Below are 22,500 nucleotides of genomic sequence, written 5' to 3' on the forward strand. Positions count from 1 at the left end.
TGTGTGTGTGTGTTAGAGGATTGTGTGTGTGTGAGTGTGTGTGTGTGTGTGAGGAGTGTGTGTGAGTGTGTGTGTGTGTGTGGATTGTGTGTGAGGAGTGTGTGTGTGTGTGTGTGTGTGTGAGAGGATTGTGTGTGAGGAGTGTGTGAGAGTGTGTGTGAGAGGAGTGTGTGTGTGTGTGTGTGTGTGTGAGGAGTGTGTGTGTGTGAGAGTGTGTGTGTGAGGAGTGTGTGTGAGGCTCTGATGAATTACTGTGGTGTTTTGATAGGTTGTGTTTGACAAAGGAAATCAAGAGACTTCCTGTTAGATTTGTGTGTGTTACATAGAGAAGTGTGTGTTGTGATTTGCAAAAAAGTGTTTTGTGAAATTGAAAACTGAGTCGAAGGCCGATAATTAGTGTATGGTGTTGCAGATTTGGTGTGTGTTTCTGGTGTTTGAGTGTCAGGTTTCAGAAATTGTGTGACAAGTAAGGATTCTGTGAAAAAAAACTATAGGTGAAATGTTTTATAAGTAGGCCAGGTGCATATTTATGTTTTTAGTCAAATATTAAGACATTTTCATACAAAGTTAGGTTTTACAATATTTGTGATTTGTGGCCTTACTAGCAGGAACTGAAAGGTTTTTCTCTTTTTGCATGCATAATTATCAAAGTGGGAATGTTCAGTGCGCGCGCTTCCATGTAGAGCCGCCAGGGGGGTTACGCGCTCTGCCTCTCTCTCTCTACCTCTCTCTCTCTCCCTCTCTCTCTCTCTCTCTCGCTCGCTCGCTCGCTCGCGTCGCTCTGCAGTCAGTCTGACGCTCGCGTTGCGCTAGACCCATCAGAACCACCTGTGCGGCTCGCGGAACACTCGCGCGCGAAGCCCGTGACGCTCCTCTCATCCCGCGGGAATGTCTGAATGAAGAGGATAAATCCTGCGTTTACGTGAATGCATTTTCGTGGAGTATCGCAACATGGACTAATTGCATTATTCACCATGGGATTATTGCAGTTGTTTGTTGGATTATTTTGCGCGGCAGCAGGTAGGCATCAGTTATTACATCTGATCCGTTATTATGAGCACAGATGCCAGTTATTATCAATATCTGGTCATGCATTCATCTCCATGGAGCGATCAAAGCCTGCAATCAGAGATACAGAGCTGCTAACATCATCACTGTGCTGGTTATGGTTATTATAATTATATGCACGTTTTATATGCAAAGCTGTCAAAAATGATATTCCGAAGTAGTTTTTTAGAAGAAAATACGGTAACACTTTACAATAAGGTTCATTAGTTAACACTAGTTAATGTATTTACTAACACGAACTAACAATGAGCAAACCGTTTGTTGCTGTAGCTATTTATTACTCTTTGTTAATGTTAGTTAATAAATATCCAGCTGTTCATTGTTTGTTCATGTTAGTTCACAGTGCATTAACTAATGTTAGTAGTAAATGTTGAAATTAACAGAGATTAATAAATGCTGTATAAGTGCTCTATTAGATGCCTGTAGTTAACTAATGTTAACTAATGTTAACTAATTGTAAAGTTTTACAGAAATATATATCAGTCTTTTTAATTTCAACATTTCATGTTTTACTCAACGTGTCACTTGCTGTTTCTTTATTAATTGCGAAATTTACTAGTAATTTCTGAGTGAAAATTGTTACACCATTTATTTATTTGTTTATGTTTCAGTGTATGCTCCACATCTGGAAATATCAAGGAATTTTGATTTCCAGACACTGGAAAATCAATGAAAGTCATGAAAAAAGTCATTGCTCTTCAACCCATGTACAGTGATTAAAACAATCCTTGTTGCAGTAAATGCACACGCCTGGGAAAGTGCTGTAAATGCACATGTGTGAAGGTCTAATGCTGTGTGTTGTGATTGTGTTGAAGTGTCTGCGTTCGGAGTGGATCCGGCGGTCCGGATCAGCCTGTTTCAGGAGTTCAGTCCCGGAGAAGGCTTCTCCGGCGTGACACAGGTGCAGGGTTTCCATGATGACACCAGAGCATTCCTGTTCCAAGGTAAGACTGGAGGATTGCAGACAAACAAGAATCTGTCTAATTGACAACAGCGCAATATGAGGTTTTTCCCAAATTTGGGATTTCCCCCCGCAATTTTCCCCAAAATCCCAAATTTTTCCCAAACATGTTCCTTCTGGAATCTGTGCTTCTGGCTATATCCCAGCTAACCGGGAATGTTATCAGAACGCGTTGGCAAGGTTATGAATAAACGTTCTTCCAGTAACGTTAATAGAACGTTTATTCAAAGTTCTATATTCTGTTCTCAAAACATTCGCACAAAAACATAATTTATACAACATCGCTTTTCTGAAACATTTTAGTCGAATGTTTTTTTAACTCTAACTTTTTTATATTCAAAAGTAACATTTTCATAATATAATGAAATTTTCACATAATCACATAATGTTCACATAATCAAGAAAAAAAAAACGTTTTTAAAACAGACATTCCGAAAACGTTTTCATAACTCAATGGGAATGTTAGCTTATGCTAAGAGCTTATGTTAGCTTAGAATGTTCTTACAACATATTTTTGTTACTTTAGCTGGGATTCTCCTTAAATTTAGTGTCGGGAATGATAAAGTCGTGTTCGGTTGACGCTGATATCGCACTGTTCTGCATGCATATCAACTGCAAATGCAAAAATGCAAACATTTCCATTATAATATTAAATATATTAGTAACACTTTACAATAAGGTTAATTAGTTAACATTAGTTAACATGAACTAAAAATGAACAAAACTTCTTCAGCATTTATTAATCTTAGTTTAATACTAATTTCAACATTTACTAATACGTTATTAAAATCAAAGGTTGTATTTGTTAACATTAGTTAATTCACTGTGAACTAACATGAACAGCTGTATTTTTATTAACTAACATTAACAAAGATTAATAAATACTGTAACAAATGTATTGCTCATTGTTAGTTCATGTTAGTTAATACATTAGCGTTATTATAAAGTGTTACTGATATATTATTGGTAAGACATTACAATAACAGATGCGATGCTATACTTTTGTTATAGTGTTAAAACGAGTATTTTTGATTGTTAGCTCCTGCTGAATGAAGCTCTCAGTGAAGTGTTAGCGATATATTCCAGCGTCGCTGTGAACACCTGCGTGACCGCGTCCCCCGCGGCTGTGTGTCCCGGCGGGGGAGCGGACCCTCACGGGCCCCTGAGAGCCTCTCCGGGAAACAAAGGGCCGAGGCTCTTTATGGAAACAGACGCTGGAGAATAATGGGACGCATAATGAGATTATCCTCAGACGATACACAGATCTGTGTGTGCAGTTCGTCTCCGCCACTGTTGACAAATAATGGCCTGTTTTGGGATCCGCCATATGATGCAACAAGTCGTAAGGTTGGACTGCTGCAAGTTTTGTGCTGGCACTGCAGATGTGTGTGTGTGTGTGTGTGTGTGTGTGTGATGTTGCTCTGCTGTTGAGCAACATTCAGCTCTTTAACATGGTTACATGTGCTATTGTGCAATAAGAGTTTCTATCTGTGCATAATGAGCTTGCAGCTTGACAACATGTTTAAATATATCAAAACTTTTTATGCATAAATTGTGAAGTGTGAAATCGGACCGAATGCGACTTTCTTTAGAGTCCAGAGAAAATTGACACTATTTAATGTCTGAATGATTCATTAGTGCATATTATTATTATGATTGTTATGCACTCAGATATGTGTCACATTAGTAAAATGCATTGCAAATGTTTTTACTTAAAGAGTGTGTAATGTTGCGGTTCTTCTCTATATCAGTGTCAGTGTTTCTGAACTCATTGTAGTCTTGAGTTTCTTCCGGGAACGAACACGTCACAATATTCCTCATTATAATAATTAATACGCAGAATAAAGGGGCGGGGCCTGGTTGAGTTAGTTAGTAGTGTGTTAAACTGGCGGTTATGGTAAGGGGCGGGACATTTCCCAAACACACTCGAAGCGCTCGACCAATCACAACACACTGCTCCAGCCGACCAATCAGAGCACAGTGTGCTTTTCAGGAGGAGGGGCTTCATAGAGACAGGAAGTAAACAGAGCGTTACTGACAGACTGGGAAGAGAGGAGCTGCAACAATGGAGAATATGAGGAAGATAATCAACATTCAAGCAGGAAAACCTGTTCTAGTAGAGACTAACATCAACATCAAGACTGTAAAATGGCATAAAATGGCCACATTTTACATTCAGTTCAATCAAATTCAGATTTCTTCATGTGTCTCCGCTCACCTGAGCTCATTAGACCTGCGATCATTGTGCCTGTGGGGCAGATGTGAACACAAGACAGATGAAGTGATTTAATCAGACGACTCTCTCATTATTTCTCTGCAGACATATTCTCTCTTTGTCTCATTGTCATTTACTCTTCCTTGCTCTTCTCTAATGCATGCATTTATAAAAAACTGTCTAGCTGCTATATTTCATCTCAGGTATTTGTGTGCACACCTACGCAGCGAATGCAAAACACACACACACACACACACACACACACACACACACAGTTCACAGTGGCATCATTACAGGCATTAAACGCTGTGTTTCTTGTCGGAGTGCTGGTGAGATCTGCTCTAAGTGACAGTGGGAAGGCTTGGGAACAGCAGGATAAACCGGAGAGCCTCGGGCTGCACCGTTCCCTTATAATTGGGCCAGCAGGGCATTGATGCAGGCGGAGGGAGTCTAAGCAGGGATTCGGACCACAAACAGTTCCATAGATGGGTCTGGCCGGGGTGTTTCTGGTTCTGTAGGTTTGGATGCTCATGGCTAAACCTTATTAATAGGATTTTTTTTAGAGAGAGACTTGAATTGGCCAATCGTAGGATTGGAAACTGCGAATGGAATCGTGGAATCCAGTCATTAAAATTGAATTTACTGTATAACACGGAATATCACAGAATTTGGTACTTTTGAATGAAATAATCACAAGTAGGCTGTGCAATTAAAGGTACACATTTACCTTTTTTGATCAAATATAGCAAAGTGTTATTAAAGCAACACCATGTAAGTTTTGCTCTCGGGGTCCCCCTACAGTTGGGAAACAGTATTGTCTTCTACTACTGTCGTAAAATCTGTCATGGTTACACCAGGGGATACACGTGCATTTGTTGACAAGCCGATCCCCCCGAACTCTGCAGAAGGAGTACTCATGTCTTGGGCAGACTGCCTGCGTTGTGTGTGAAATGTCTTCATCCCAGGTACAGTGGCATATATTTCAGGTTGTCATATGAATATAATTTCATGGGTTTTATTTTTTCATCGCAAACTAGCATGTTAGCGTTTACTAGCTACCAGATTGATAATTTGCTCCTCTACTAGCATTACTTGATTCATGAAGATAAATGGAGGACCAGATAGCTTCCGTAACATAGCCAGGCAGACAACACATTCGAAAAACTAGAGATAGTATGCAATATACTTACTAGTCCAACAGCATGACGGCCAAGTCAGCATCGGTCGGGCACCCCTCCTCCTCCTTTAGCTCACGCCAGCGAGCGAACGCTGGACCAGTATTGATCCTCGTCCGGCCTTTGATTTTGTCACTCTCCCTTTTTCTCTTCCTAGTCTCCTCCGACAAAACCTTTGCCTTCTTCGGTTTCGTTGCTGCTTCGGCCAGGACAACAACATACACACGCTATACCAGCCGGCAAACAAACGCTAGTTGGACTCTCACGTCCGTATTTGAGGAAATGGGGGGAAGTGACGTATGCCGTAAAGCAGTCGAATTTTGTAGTTCTTTTTGTGCTCGGGTTACTACCCGAACCCCGAAGTTACGTAGTGCCAGTAAAAGCGATACAGACCCCGTCAGGCTATGGCAGACGTGTCATTCAACCTATTGTAAGTCGATGTACCATCACAAGGGTCTTGGAAATATATTATGAAGGTTGAAAAACTACATGGTGTTGCTTTAATGAGAGAGTGCAAACTAAAAAATCAATTTATACAGTATATACATGCACACCTTTTGTTTCAATCGGACTGAATTCATTTTGATTGATGAATCTGAACGTAGTGTTTACATGAACGCTAAACAAGTGATCGGGTTGATGTGTGCGTTTATGTCACAAGCTTCAAATCGGAATAGTTTTTTTGATATGCGCACACTGAACTAATATACAGAGTTTCCCACTTGTTGCCCATAATAACCATTCTCAATCCGTGTACCATTCGTTCACCCGTTTTTTGATTTAGTATTGAAAGTAGAAAAATCTTTTTTTCAGTATTTCACCCCCAAAAAACCCAGAAAAACAATATTTCAGCTTGATTTTTTTGGTTTTTCGTTCTGAGGTAGAAAAATGAATAAACAGCTTGAATATTCTATTTCTACACGTGGGCGGGAATGAAACGCCCCTTTCCTCTGATTTGTCAGCCGAAGATCAACTGTCCCGTCATCAGCTCTTCCTCAGTTCCGCACGGCAGAATAAAAGTCCTCCGCTGCTGCAGCCGATGTGCGGATTCTTAACTCGTTTATTATCATGAAGCACGCTGTGATTTATTCCTAAGTGACTTAGGCCTATAATGCAATTTACTTCAAATAATCTAAATGTTGACTTTCAAAAGTAGGCGTGCCAAGAAGGCTATTTGCTATCTGCTGCAGTTTTTCATTTTTTGGAAAAAATGAAAAAACGAAAAAGGAACTGTTTTCTCATTTTTCCACTTTCAATATTAAATCAAAAAACGACTGTATGAATGATACACGGATTATTCTCATACATTGATTCTTTATTTGTTTTAAAAAGCAGACTTAATATCTGTCTCTGCCTCTCTGGTCATAATTTGGAGATGATCATATGAACCGTATGCCGCTGCTTATATTGATCACGCAGTAAAAATGGCCAAAACCAGTCGTCTGTGGATGAGAGTCTGAAACCAGGACTGGTGAGACGTTGTCCTGCTTCACTTCACACACACTCGTTTATATGACATGTCCTTGCGCAGTCCTTTCAGTTTCGGTTTTCAATCCGATCAAGTGTTTACATGTTCTCTTCCCAGTCTGCCCAGCGCTTCTGTCAGAGAGAGAGAGAGAGAGAGAGAGAGAGAGAGAGAGAGAGAGAGAGAGAGAGAGAGAGAGAGAGAGAGAGAGAGAGAGAGAGAGAGAGAGAGAGAGAGAGAGAGAGAGAGAGAGAGAGAGAGAGAGAGAACTGAAGGTGCCCTTGACCAGCGCTGGGATTTCACTCCTGTCTCAGTGTGTGTGTGTGTGTGTGTGTGTGTGTGACAGCGATGACATCCAGAAGCATGTTCAGCCCTCATGAGTTATGCATGCAAAAACCACTCAGAGAGTTCAGTTAGAATGAAAGGGCCGTACGCTTCAGTCTGAACTCCTGACCTGGGCACTGAGAACCAGAGACGGCTGATCCGAGACAGATCCCGAAATAATTCAATAAAAAGATGAATATTACTCACTCTCATGTTGATCCAACATCCGCATCATAGACTGCAAATCTGGATTATTGACCATCATGCAGATGCTGAGATGTGTGAGCTCTGTCCCCTTAAAAATAAAAATAAACAGCATATCAAAATAAAATCTAATTCAAAATATTAACAAATATTGAATATCAATGAATCAGGATATTCAACAAGAAAAACTACATGGCTAGGTCAGGGTTATTAATGTTAACTAAAACTAAAACCATAAAAATATACTTTAAAGGGGTCATATAATGCCATTTTTGTACAAGCTAATAGGGTTTCTTGATTCTTTAGGGTCTAAATTAAAAGTTTGTAATATACTTAATTAAAAATTCTCATTAGTATTGTGTAATATACTTTAATTAAAAATTCTCATTAGTATTGTGTAATATACTTTAATTAAAAATTCTCATTAGTATTGTAAGAAAACACTCATTTTACCTGGTCAAAAACAGCTCTGTTTTCAGCACGCCGTTTCAGTGCATGTGTCTTTAAATGATAATGAGCTTTGCTCACCCCGCCCCTCTGTTCTGTGGGCGTTTAGACACAACACACGTGGAGTGTTGCCTTGACAACAGTTGAGGGTAACGTTATATTTTGAAGAATGTCACTTTGATCTATCTTTGTATGTACTGGCAGGGTAGAGTAGTGAGATACGAACGCTATGTGTTTACTGATGTATACGTTAGTTCACTGACAGATTGATGTTACAGCTAATGGTCATGAAAAACTTTTTTTCTGGTAAATGTAGGCTTGTCCATGAGGCGTAACGTTATCTATGCAGTGTTAGGTACAACTGTCAGGGCTGAAGCACTAAAATTTTACCGATCTGTTTAAAAAATAACCAGTCTGTGAGACTATGGCAGTCATTAGGCACATAAACAACACATACTCAGACAGGAGCTAATACCTTTTTCAATGTTCTCGTTTATAAAGCAGTCTGGTGTGTGAAATGATTCGCGCAAACATGAAAGCAATGACGTTGATGGCAGATTCGGATTTACATCAAAATGATGCTGTGTTCGTTATTACACCCAAGAACAGAACACCACAATCGCTTAGACGCCATTCTGCTCATAGACAGTGCTCCAGCGTATCAACAATGACCGCGCGGACTATGATGACAGACTATGATGACAGACTATGTTGACAGACTATGATGACAGACTTCAGACTTGACAGTTGAAACGCTGCTGTCAATCAACAATTGTGGGAGGGGCATCGATTTTGTGATGTCACAAAATCGAACGGCTTGATTTGAGACAGGGAAAACATATAAGAAGAAAAAAAACACTGGATGGATTTTGATCATTTTATGATGGTTGTGTACAGGCACTGCCGACACACATTTCAGTACAATCAACTTGTAAAAGTGCATGTACCATTATATGACCCCTTTAAATAAAAAAAACTTTAACTGTAATAAAATAAAATGTAAAAATGTTCTTTGGTTTAAGATGAAGTACTAAAATATTAAGTAAGCTAAAACTAAAAACTTATAAAAAAATATACAAACATATTAAAATTAAAACAGAATATATATATATATATATATATATAAACAATTATATAAAAATATATAAAATAATGCAAAAATAAAATCTAATAAATATTAACGAAAACTGTATATGAATGAAACTAAAATAACACTGGGCGTGAGGGAGAAAATAAATGAAGATATTTAAAAAATGTTTTTTAAATGCCAGTCATGTAGTAAGACAGTGATATTAAAAGACCAAATTCAGTATACAGCTTATTGATGATGCATACTATCAAAGACTTTAGATATAGAAAGATGGTTCACTCATATTACTATGAATGGAAGAAAGTGCAACTCGCAATATGGCAGAATAAGCCCCGCCTTCTGAATAAAACAGCCAATCACTGCTTGGTAAAGACATTGCATCACTGTAGCTGGTGTTTGACGCTCCGGAAAACTTAACGTCCAGCTGTTTTAGTGATTTATGTGCGTCACAGGTGCCCAAAACATGCATTTTGTTGAGTGTTTCTTCTCTTGAGATGTAAAATTGACCGGCCGGTAATGCAGATCCAGCAGGTCTCAGTCACATGATTAAAACTATGGATTGCTTCACTGTAAAAACCCTTGCTTTGTTTATAAGAGTGCTGAGTTTCCTCCAGATGTTGCAGGAATCTGCTGTAACGTCCTCTAACCGCAGCTGGAGGGTGTTTGACCTGAAGGAGAGAGGCAGGAGAAGACGTTCACTAATGCCTTCGAGCGTCCCATGCATTGCATTATGAATCGCGTTCTGACACGCTTCAAAAACGCAACGGCGCATGAAATCGAGCATGAAGCGTCTGCATTCACGGACATGCATAGTGTACAGGCCCGAAATATCTGACAATTCTCTCCAGTTTGATTCTTTCATCTATTTTTAGGTGGATGATTCTCTCTGTTTATGACTCTCCGCCAGGTGTGTGTTTCGCCTCTGAGAAAAGCAGTAACATTTCCATTCGGAGTGAATCTGGGACCTGTTTACCCCCCAGTAAAAACCTGCATCTTCCTTCATCTGAGCCCAATTCTTTGTTCTAAAGCATCGGATCTGTCCCGAGGACGAGATTATAACACAAACGCCTCCCCAGAGAAACGCTTCCCATGCAGCACGATGAGAAAAGAGCTTTTTTGGCTTTCTCAGGATTCTCCTAAAGGTTTTTTTCCTTCCCATTTTTGTTTTGAACTCTATCCATGCCATTGACAGAATTCTCCAGCAATCCATGTTTCCACTGTTATATGGTGCGGATCTTCTGAAAGAGAATACAGAATCTCTGGATCAAGACATAAAAAAGAAGAAGCAGAAACAAGCGATAGAAGCATTGCTGACGCACGTGTCAAATATAACGCGATCATCAAACATTAAACAGCTTATAAATCAAAATGAATGAAATGTTGAACAAAAAAAGAGAAAACGACTGTGAAGATTTGTGGTGTTGATGGACTTGGACTACACTGATCATCTGATCCGGACAAAGCCTTTGACAAAAACGTCATTTTCTCAGCTTTTTGCTCAAAATGTTGCTTTTTTTTATGAAACTTATCCCGATTATCCACAATCCTGTGCATTTGGAATCATAAATATTCACATTATGGAAAAATAGCTGCAAATATATTTCAATTAAATCACAGCCATTTGCTATCGCTAGTCTGATTGGACAACATGTGGACACGCCCCTGAGTGCAGGATGATGTCATCAATATTTTCCTTTCGAAATTTTAAATGTGCAAATAATTCTTTATATTTGAAAGCCGATAACCGATATATTGGCCGATAAATCTAAATCAAATTTTTATATAATTGTTGAGACCCTGATTACAAAAACAAGTCTCATCATTGAAAGCCACTTCCCAAACACACAATTATACAACATATAGTACAATATATATAAATATTAGATATTTTAGATCATATATATATATAGAGAGAGAGAGAGAATTCTCCATATATATATATATATATATATAATTTTATATTGATGTGACAGGTTTTTTAGGATACAATTGCAGTCTGTACGTCATATGACGCTTTTATTAGTCTTTTTCTGGTACCTTTGTCCTTTTTTGGAGCTCTTCACGTTTCCCCTTCTGCTCGCGACTGAAATAATAAAAACAGGAGAGTCAGTGAATAATTGGTGAATTATTCTGTGATCATCGGCTGTCTCTGTCTTTCCCGGACACATCCCTGCTGTAAGCGGCTCTCCAGATGTTGGTCTGCTCCTGTATCCGGGATGCTCAGGTGTTCCTCCTCCTGCAGAGAAGCCATTGATCGAGGATGACCTACTGAGGGAACCATCGACCAGCGTCTGGTGTGTCCGAGAGGATGGAGCTGTTTCTATGGAGACGTTGGTTGGGAGATGGACAGAGGAGATCCCGAGGATCAAAGTCCTTCCCCCGCGGAGCCCCTGGAGAGCTTCACTGGCATGAGAGAAACCGGCCTTTCATCAGCCTTGAGAGGCTTTCTGGAGTCGGAAACACGGCCCTGCTGGGAATGAAAGGGCAAACGCGGGACTAAAACACGCCACTTTTCAGTCACTCGGGTTCAAATAATCATCCTGCAGTTGTTCATGTTTTGATGGCCTGTTTTATGATGGACTTCAGAGCTTCATGCAGTATACGCATCTCTAAAATATATTTTTCTCTGGCGAAATGACAAAAATGTATAAATTTTTCTGGCTACACAGTTTACAAGGAATGTTCTCCAACCGTTCTGTCAACCCAGACAGCAACATAGTGTCGGCCCAGATCCGGCCCATATAATGTTATCGAAACATTAGCACAAAAAAATTATTTATACATCGTTCACGGAGCGTTTGGTCATTTTTAAATGTAACTGCTTGTTTTGGAATGTTCAGAGAACATTTAAAAGTAACATTCCAATAACGTTTGAAGAATGGAATGTTCCCTTAACGTTTGAATTACATTTAAAAAACTGGAAGTTTTGAATGTTCTGAGAACATTCAGAAATCACATATTTATAACTTAATGGGAACGTTAGCAAAATGTTCTTAGAATATATTTTTGTTAGCTGGGTAAATGAGAATAAAAAAAAAAAAAAGAATATATATATATATATATATATATATATATATATATATATACACATACACTTATATGGATAAATGCATACATTTAAATAAAGTTAAACTAAATAAACATGTAACTTATATATAATAGTATATGACTAATACTAAAATAACACTGCTTTAAATATTCAGTGCTTTAATTGTTTTCACATCATTAATGTGATAAAACAGGTTCATAGAAATCATACAATCAGCAAGATCATACAAATGCAATGTGTTTTGAAAAAATATACAGATAAAACAATTTTAGGTTTCTGTATGCATTGTAAAAATCACAATTGATCTTATTTTCTCTTTTTGTTTGGATCTTGATGGACACGGATGGAAAGATCAGATAATTCACACAACTGAATGAAAAATCTGCCGATAACAGTTTCACATTATGGATAGTTCAGCTTCTTCCGTTGACCAGCATGACTTGACTTCTAAAATCATATCAAGCTGTTCAAGGAATATTGATCTGAAAATGAAAAAGCTTCTTCTTTTGTGTTCCACTGACGAAAGTCATTCAGGTTTGGAAGGACATGGGAGTGAGTCAGTGATGAACTGTTGTTTAAAGAAAACACTGATTATTCTGTTTATCTTTATATTTCCTGATGTTTTCACTCCAAATGGACACTCAGAGTTTTCTGTAAATGTTCTTCATGTTTCTGACTCACGAATGATCTCTGATGAAATGAACGTCAGTGAGTTTCAGAGGACATCTCAACTGTGTCTCAAACTGAGTTTAGAAGTCTGCAGTCAAAAGTCAGACATCTTAATATGAACTCAAACATTTTTTACTGCAAAAATGTTCTTCTTCAGCATTTCTGTCATGTTTTCCTGCACAAATATCTAAACGTTCTTAAATCAAGATGCATTTACTGGAGAAGCAAAATGAATGAAGATATTAAGTCTTGTTTACAACAAAAAAAAAGAAGAAATTAAGCGAGTTTTTGCTTGAAAATATCTGCCAATTTGGTCCAAAAAAATAATATTGTTTTCCCTTTAAAATTAACTTTATTTTTCAGACTCCACTTTGTTTTTGTTTTAAGCAAAAACTTAATTTTCAAACATTTTTCAGACAAGTAATATCTTAACTGAAACCATACAATTATCTAATTAAGCATAACTGTGATCTCATACTTGATTATTTACATTTTCCTTTCCCATATGGCAAAAAATATTATATATATATATATTTTTTTTGCCATATGGGAAAGGAAAATGTAAATAAACATGTAACTTATATATAATAGTATATGACTAATAAAAAAATAACACTGCTTTAAATATTCAGTGCTTTAATCATTTTCACATCATTAATGTGATAAAACAGGTTCATAGAAATCATACAATCAGCGAGATCATACAAATGCAATTTGTTTTGAAAAAATATACAGATAAAATAATTTTAGGGTTCTGTATGCATTGTAGTTACATTTGTATATATAAATGAAAATTTATTTAAACATTCATATGCCAACATATGTTATAAATTGTACTTCAAGGAGCAATTTCCAATCTTAAAATGCATTTTAGGTAAATGTAAAAAATATTTAAAATATAAAAATATTTTGGACAATATATATATATATATATAATGTTCTCCAAAAATAAATTAGGAATTTGAATAACTAAAACTTATTGAAAATATATTAATGTAAATATGTATATACTGTATATATAAAAAAATAAATTAGGAATTTGAATAACTAAAACTTATGGAAAATATATGAATGTAAATATATATATACTGTATATATAAGGTGGTGGCCAAAACTATTAGAACACTTGGCATATTTAAGAGGTTTCAGTTGTTATTTTCCATGAGGATAATGACCCTAAACATTCCTCTAACTATTGCTGGAACTTCCAGTGACGGAGGAAGTCTGCTGGATCACTGAAAATGATGGACCGGCCCGTCAAAGGCGGACCTCAACCCCATCGAGCACATTTGGGGCGAGTGGGAAATAAACTGGACAGATCTATCTGATATTTGATATGTGTTGTGCTCGGAGCAACAATCTGCATGTTTCATGAACATTATGAAATAAAATCATGTTTTGGAGGCAAAAAAAAGTCAATATCTTTAGATCTGTCAGGTGTCCTGATAATTGTGGCCACAACTGTAAATATGGCTTTAAAACACTTGAGTTCACTGCAGATATTGACTGAAAGCTCCTCACGATGGACAGACACGGAGAAGTGCAGTTCTGAAGTGAAAACGAGACGCTCACTAATTAAACGGCAGACTGGATCTGGATCTGGTTATTGGCTGGTGTGGATGTTAATTGGTCTTCTTCAGTCGCTGGAGCTCATCGATCTGAAGATGTCTTCATTACAGGCTGCTGTAACTGTGTCACTGCCTCTGTGTGTGTGTGTGTGTGTGTGTGTGTGTGTCCCGCGAGCCTCTGATGTGAGAGAGAGAGATGATCATTTATTGATGCCTCCATTAAGAAGTGGCAGACGCACGTGTTTGAGAGGAAGAGGAGGGAGAGGCGAGGAAGAGCTGTGCTGGAATTCAGTTATTGTGTTGTTGTCTGTCTGTACGGCGGGAGATTATTAATAAGTTGTCAACATCCACATAATCGACTTCGATTTGTTGTAAACATTCACATCACGCCTGATATATTAATATTAAAGCACTCTATCCTATGACATGACAGCGCTTTATCTGTTCATCATGAAGCGCTTCATGAGATCTCTCTCTGTCTCAATAGGATGGGAAGCTTTTTAGCATTAATGCAACTAAATTATGTTTTATCCTCGTTTTTACCATTCTTGTGCATGATGGGAAATGTAGTTCATGCAAAGTTCATGAAATATTGAAATCAGAACAGAAGAATGTTTCATTAATGTATCTTAAAATAAATAAATCTTAAATAATAAAAAAAGAATGTTTCATTAATGTAATGTATTCATATTAGTGCTGTCAAATCGATTTATATATTTTTATATTATTTATTCATATATTATTATCGATTAATATGTTTATATATTATTATATTTATATATATATATATATATATATATATATATATATATGTGTGTGTGTGTGTGTGTGTGTGTGTCTGTGTACGTGTCTGTGTATATATACATATACACACATATAGCCAACTTTATATATACAGTATATACACACACAGAGACATATATAAAAATATACAATTATAAGAATATTTAAATATTATTATTCACTATATATATATTTTTAATTATTAATTTATTTTATATTTAAGTTAATGTATTAAATATAATTAAATCGTTATTCTAAATACTTATTTGCATATATAAATTCAGAGAAATTATCATATTTGTGCATGTCTAAGATGTTTTTTTCCAGTTGTTTTCTCAGAATCCCTGCCTGAGCTGCTGTGCTGGTTTGAGCTGGTTTAAGCTGGTTTTAACTGGTTTAAGCTGGTTATAACCCCTCTAAAACCAGACCTGCACACCATCGACGTGTCTCACTGCTCATGTTCCCCCAGGCTACTTTCACACATGTTGATTGATAGTGATTTGTTTGCTCATCATTGATAAGTGAACATGCTGCAGTTTCTCTTACCGTGAACGCTATCCTGTGATCGTCTGCATGTCCATGTCAAGCATTAAAGGTGCACTGTGTAATATTGAGGAGGATCTGTTGACAGAAATGCAATATCATGTACATAACTATGTTTAGAGTGGTGTATAAACCCTTACATAATGAACCGTTATGTGTTTATTAGCTTAGAATGAGCCATTTCTCTCTACACACACCGCGGGTCTCCTTATATCCACATGTTTCTACGGTGGCCCTGAACGGACAAACGCGTTTCGTCACTATGTTGTTCTTCGTGTAAAGAAGCTATAGCTAAAGTCAGCGAATAAAACACTGACACAATGATGAACAAGTGACAATATTATATTAATATTCGCAATAGAATAATTAAGTAAACCTAATTTCTTAATTTATCTTTGAAAAGAATCCTAATTGTTTAACTGGCTACTCTCTGCTGTCTCAGATGACGACATCACTTCCTGTCGGCCACCGTAACTTCTGTTGGGTGCAATTCGCAACCTCACCACTAGATGCAGCTAAATATTACACACTGCACCTTTAACGTATTCCCTCTGTGTCTCCGCAGGCCCGTCCCGGAGCGTGAGAGTCCCGGACGCCGCCGCTGGCCACATGCTGCAGAAACTCAGAGGAAAGAGTGAGTTCACCATCGCTCTGACGCTCAGACAGGAGAAGCTCAACTCTGGAGTCATTCTGTCCATCCATCACGGAGAGAAGAGGTAAACGCACAACATCACAACATCACTGCTTCATCTGACACAACCACATCTGCACATTTCTGTTGTGCTCATGCAAAACTTACTGCCATGTTGCTAAGTTGTTGTGGGTGGTTGCCAGGGCGTTGCTATGTGATTGTTGGCATGTTGCTAGGATGTTCTAAGTGGTTTCTAGGGTGTGCTGGATGGTTGCTAGGGCATTGCTAGGGCGTGTTTTATGGTTGCTAAAGCATTGTTAAGGGGTTATTACTAGGACATTTCTAGGTGGTTGCTATCATGTTTTGGATGTTTTCTAGGGCATTGTGTGAGAGTGTTTTATAGATGGTTGATAGACCATTGATAGATGGTTGCTAGGGTGTTCTGGATGGTTGACAGGGTGGTGCTGGGTGGTTGCTGGGGCATTGCTAGGTTGTTGCTAGGGTGTTCTGGATGGTGCTGGATGGTGCACATGCTATGGTGTTTTGGATGTTAACCCTCTGAGGTCGGCAATCACGCCGGCGTGATTTGCTCGGTTTTTTTCCTATTAGTTGAAACGAGAGTCCAAATACTCTGTTGACTTTGATCTTACAAACCAGTTTCATACATCAATCGATCCTGTTAAATGTGTATTATTTTTGTGTATACTCACAATAAAAACAAAGTGTTGTGCTTTTTGCCAAATAAAGAAAAATAAACACGAAGCGAGTTCTGCCTTCTCTCTGTCAGTGTAGTCCATTCTGAAACGGGTCCGAAAATGAACCATAACTCAGCGAATACTCAGTCAAACAGACATACAGACACACAGGCATGACGCTTGAATTCTCTTCTTTTAAATGAAGTAATTTATATAAAAAACAAATATTCTCAGTTCATGTAATCTGTAAGAAAAGAGCGAGATGTCAGTCGTTCTCATCTCACTCAGCTAATTATTTTTAATGTGACCCCGCCCACGGAGAGCGCGCGCTATTCAAACGCAAATGACTGAGGCAATCCATGCAAACCTGTGAACGCCCCCATATCGGCTCGAGAAAACACAAGTTTATTCAGATCATTACTTGTTTACACCGTCTCGCAGCCCTGTGAGGAATAATAATAATGGAAAATACCTCAGAAGTGCGGGTATTTCGAGGAGCAAGGATCCGACTGAGCTGAGGAATACTGTAGTAAGTTTTTTTTTCCTTCTCAAGTGAATCGCGTTTCTGTGTGAATGAATGAACGGCAGAGATGCGCGCTGTTTATCACAGCTCGCAAAAAGACAGTTTACATTTTCTATGTGTGAATGAATGATGATGTTTTAGCAAACTGTATTGCTATACTGAGATGAGTAAAAATCGACTGAAATATGTTGAAATAAAATGTAGGCTATTTGTATAAGCAACGTATTAAACTGCAAATTAACATTTATATGCCCTAATATTTCATAAAAACAACGTTACAGTCAGGCGTTTCTGTGTGTGAATGAATGTTTCGCTTTTAGCAAACTGTATTGCTATACTGAGTAAAAATCGACTGAAATATGTTGAAATAAAATGTATTTGTATAAGCAACGTATTAAACTGCAAATTAACATTTATATTTCTTATAATAAAAATGAAAGACCTATGTTACAGACATATGAAAGACAACATTTCGTTGATTAGTTTTTGATAGATTATACATTTTTACTGTAAAATATCTGCCACCTCAAATAAGCTTTTGTTTGCCAATTTTTGCTCATATGTTAATTATAGTATGTTTTGTCAATGTAGGCTATATTCAAAGTAATGAATCCTTAACTTTGAAATATGTATGATAAAATGTATACTTTAGTTTTTACAAAGAAAGATTACACTTGTTGAATTGAAAGAAGAAACACTTGAAAGAATTGTTGTTGTAATTGTAACCTTTTTAATAAAAAATATATATTTACAAGGTAGATGTAAACAAACTATTAAAAGGTAAATATAAGCCTTTTCTTTAAATAATTTTTATTGTGTTTTATTAGTGACAAATTTGGGGAGAGGATAAATATTCCAAAACTGAAAATACAGTATGAGAATTAACTGCACAATTACTAGACATGTTTTCCTTGGATATTATAGGCCAATTTGCAAGCACAATTTGTTGAAAAATAAAAAAAAATTGAGATGCTTCCAACTGTGAACCAATGCTCTTGCATTCTTTCTTGTGGCTATAGGTGACACACCTGAATGAATGGCTCATTAAGTATGCGGGCCCCATTGTCTCCTCAGGTGCGAACCACTAAATATGCATGATGGTGTCATTGGATCGTTGACGCCCACTCGAATATTGCCTTTCCAAACAGAAAGTGCTTTGCAAAATTTAAATCAATGTATTGTAGGGGTGTGACGAGATCTCGTGTTACGAGATCTCGCGAGATTGAAACGCGACGAGATTTCTCGTCGAGGTGAAACTTTGTCTCGTGAGTTGTTGTGATGTCAGCGTGATGGAGCGTGAGGGTGAAATTAGTATTGAAGATGCCCCTGCCACTTTTAAATCATTTGTGTGCCGGGCCAATCACACACACACTCCGCGCACACACACACACACTCACTGTCCCTCGCTCGCGCGCGCACACACGCACACTCACTGTTGCTCGCACTCTCACTCACTCGCGCACACTCACTCTCGCTCACACTCAACCCGTCGTGGAGCACCGTTAAAATTAAACGTGCTAGTCTTTCTGTCGTGATGTCCTGAAGCATCGCAGACGCGTAGGTTATCGCCCACTATGACACACTATACGAAATGAAACGATCGAATCTTGCGTCCCGACGCCCGTTGTCCTTTACGAATCTCCACGAAACGGATCGTGCCAAAATCGCGCTAAAATAGTGTAATCTGAACCAGGCAGGTAACAAACATTTGACCTATCCCGCAAAGAACCTATTAAAGCACTAAGACATGGGAACAGTATAGCTAACATTCACATATCACAAGTCATATCGACATCGCAATATTAAACAATGTTATCGCACATCGCAGCTTTTCCTCATATCGTGCAGCCCTAGTTACTGCCCAAAGGTCTCAACTGCTGCCAGAAATCGTCGACATGCTTATATTCTTGAAAAAGAACATGACCATAATCTTAGGCTGTTCTGTGTAGTTAATTTATCTCTTTTTCATGCTTGAAGAAAAAATTTGTTTCTGTTTGAACTTGTAGTTTTGAGAGAGCAGTACTTTGATTATGGATACACACTGTTTGCATTTAAAGTGTTATTTCAGTTATTTATATTTATTTTATTTATACTGTTTTATTTTTTTTTATGTTCGATTTGTGGAAAGGAGTTAGATTTCTCATGTGAAATCGTACAGGGGAGAAGCCAGACGGTAGAGTTTATAGCAAAACATTTTGCAGTGTTTGCATGTCCTTTACTGCATAGAATTCATTAAAATAGAAGTAAAATAACGTTCATTACAAGTTGATTTCAAAATGCACCTAAATTGTTTTGCATTTTGTGATTTTCAGTTGAATAAAAGACTTTTTTCCATTCATATATTTCATCATTGAGGATTTCCTAAAAATTGTGTAAAAATCTCGTCTTGTCTCGTTCTCGTGAACCCAATCTCGTGTCTCGTCTCGTCTCGTGGAGTAAGCGTCTCGTCACACCCCTAATGTATTGTGTTATGTGTATGATAAGGCAGGGTGATTTTCACATCATTTTGAAGAAAAAACCCTAGGCAACGGCATCCATTAGTCAAAAGTCTTATTGACACATATTTAGTATGTGTTTTGTGGCCTTATTTCAGAAACTTTAGTTTTTAGTTTTTTCAATAACCATGCATAAACATTATTCTCTCAAAAATGCAAACATGTACATTCTTGTTGCTCACATATTATGGTAGCCCTGTTTGTGCTAAATAGAGTGTATTTTTTTTTTGTCATTAATATGTTTATAAGCAACTGAAAAAAGCACAAATGTCAGGGCATGTCAGAACATCTCAAGGACCCCAAAAGCACCTTAGACCCCAGAGGGTTAATAAGGTATTGCTTGGTGGTTACTAGGCTGTTCTGGACGGTTGCTAGAGCATCGCTAAGGGGTTACTACTAGGGCATTTTTATGTGGTTGTTATCATGTTCTGGATGGTTGCTAGGGCATTGCTAGGGTGTCCTGGATGGTTGCTAGGGCATTGCTATGGTGTTCTAGATCAGTGGTTTTCAAACTGTGGGTCGCGACCCACTTGTGGGTCACACAGTGAGAAAAGGTGGGTCGCACAAAGGCACTTAGCTGCAGCTAAATTTACGTTACGATGAGTGAAACAAAATTAGTCCGATTAATGACCAAATGACTCTTAAGTGAGTTTTAGCGTCTGCCAAAGTGAATTTTTGTCCCGCCAAAGTTTTATTTGATAGGTGAGGATGGAATGTAGATGAACTGCTGCGCTTGTGACAGAGTCACAGTGCATGTTTAACTGAAAGAACGAGCAGAGAGAGAGACTCGGTCGCGCGCGCGCTCTCTCTCTCTCTTCGGAGCTAGGCGAAAGTGTAAACAAGACTTCACCGTCTCCAAACTAAGCGCTGTCTTGCTCTCTCTCCCTCGCACATATTAATCAAAATAAATCGACACGGTGGTAAAAGGTCGGAAGACCAAAGTTTCATGTGGAGCATTCGGCGATTTTTTTTTCCTTAATTACCGCTGGGTGTGAATTGTGCTAAATAAGTTATTGCCTTATCTTCTCTGAAAAGATCCCAGACATTCAGCTGACATAAAACAACACTTTAATTAAACGAAAAAAACTATCCAGTGATGAAATGTTTTCTGTGTTGACACAAATCTTGGATGTCCATGTCCTAACTGCTGGGATAATCACACAACGCGCACACGTCCAATTCGTGAACTAATGACTCCTTTGAACGATTTATTTTAATGAATGGTTAAAACTGATCTTTCCAACAGTCAACTCAGGAGATGTCTGAATCAGTAACACTTTACAATAAGGTTCTATTTATTACATACATTACATAAAAAGTACAGTTAAAAGCTTAAGCTTTAAAATAAATAAAACCCCTTGTTTTTTTAAAAAGCATATGACTACTTTTTTCCACACAGTGCTATCAAGAATCGATAAGAGAATCGTTAAAGAATCACATCGATAATCAGAATCGTCAGTGGCATTATTATTGATAAAATCTTATCAATTCCCATCCCTATGTGAAGACGGTAAAATTATAATCAAACATTAAAGAACATACATGTTTTTTAAAGTTTTTTTAAGAGTTAAAAGTTTAAAATATTTTGCTAACGTGAGGTCGTCACTGTCAGTCTTTTTACATCAGTGCAAAATTATAGGGTATGCAGATTAAGACCATCAGCATGCATTGATTAATCCCATTGCATGTAGCAAAAAAAAAGAAAAAATTGTGCAACCAAATCATGTTGGTGCGAACATTTGAGAAAGTTGGTAGCACCAGTGCAAGTGGGTCTTGAGATTAATTATACTTGTCTAGGTGGGTCCTAGAATGAAAAAGTATGGGAACCCCTGTTCTAGATTGTTGACAGGGTGGTGCTGGATGATTTCTAGGGCATTTCTAGGGTGTTCTGGATGGTTGCTAGGGCATTGCTATGGTGTTCTGGATGGTTGACAGGGTGGTGCTAGATGATTTCTAGGGCATTGCTAGGTGGTTGCTAGGGTGTTCTGGATAGTTGCCAGTGCTTTGCTAGGATGTTTTGGATGGTTGCTAGGGTGTTCTGCATGGTTGACAGGCCATTGGTAGATGGTAGCTATATGTGTTCTGGATGGTTGGATGGTTGACATGGTGGTGCTGGATGGTTGCTAGGGCATTGCTAGATGGTTGCTTGGGTGTTCTGGATGGTTTCTAGGGCATTGTCTGCAGCACAAACAGGACAAGTGACATGCAGATCTTTATTGTTTGCTCATATCTCTAACAATAATAATAAGCAATGGTACTAGTGACGCTTGACTTGGCAAACATTACTAATTATATCTGCAATACACTGAAGATTAGGAAAACATACACATGTACATGCTCACACACACAGACACACACGACAAGGAAAAGTTAATCTACATACAAAGTCTAATTAAACGGTTCAGTCTAGTGTGTTCAGGTCACAGATGCATCATAGCAGGGATTCATGATCCAGAGGTTACATTGATATCAAGTGACGACTCAACACATTAACAAAATCATATCAGGTGTCATGTGTTGTTCTGCTCTGGCTGTTTTCTGTGTTGGATTAATCACTTCTGCATGTATTTATATAATATCAACAAACTTCTACCC

At 37.9% G+C, this 22,500-nt stretch overlaps 1 protein-coding gene across 1 annotated transcript in view; it reads left to right on the plus strand.

Annotated features, from left to right (window-relative positions):
• The first annotated feature begins 681 nt into the window (after positions 1-681).
• nell2a (neural EGFL like 2a) overlaps positions 682-22,500 on the plus strand; it is a 118,117-nt gene continuing 96,298 nt past the window's right edge. Inside the window, exons 1-3 of the mRNA XM_084095413.1 lie at positions 682-1,020; positions 1,884-2,012; positions 16,127-16,277. Coding sequence (XP_083951539.1) covers positions 927-1,020; positions 1,884-2,012; positions 16,127-16,277 — 374 coding nt within the window. The 5' untranslated portion in view covers positions 682-926. The remainder of the gene's footprint in view (positions 1,021-1,883; positions 2,013-16,126; positions 16,278-22,500) is intronic.

This window comes from Abramis brama, assembly GCF_963993115.1.
Source record: "Abramis brama genome assembly, chromosome: 20".
In the NCBI taxonomy this organism is placed as follows: domain Eukaryota; kingdom Metazoa; phylum Chordata; class Actinopteri; order Cypriniformes; family Leuciscidae; genus Abramis; species Abramis brama.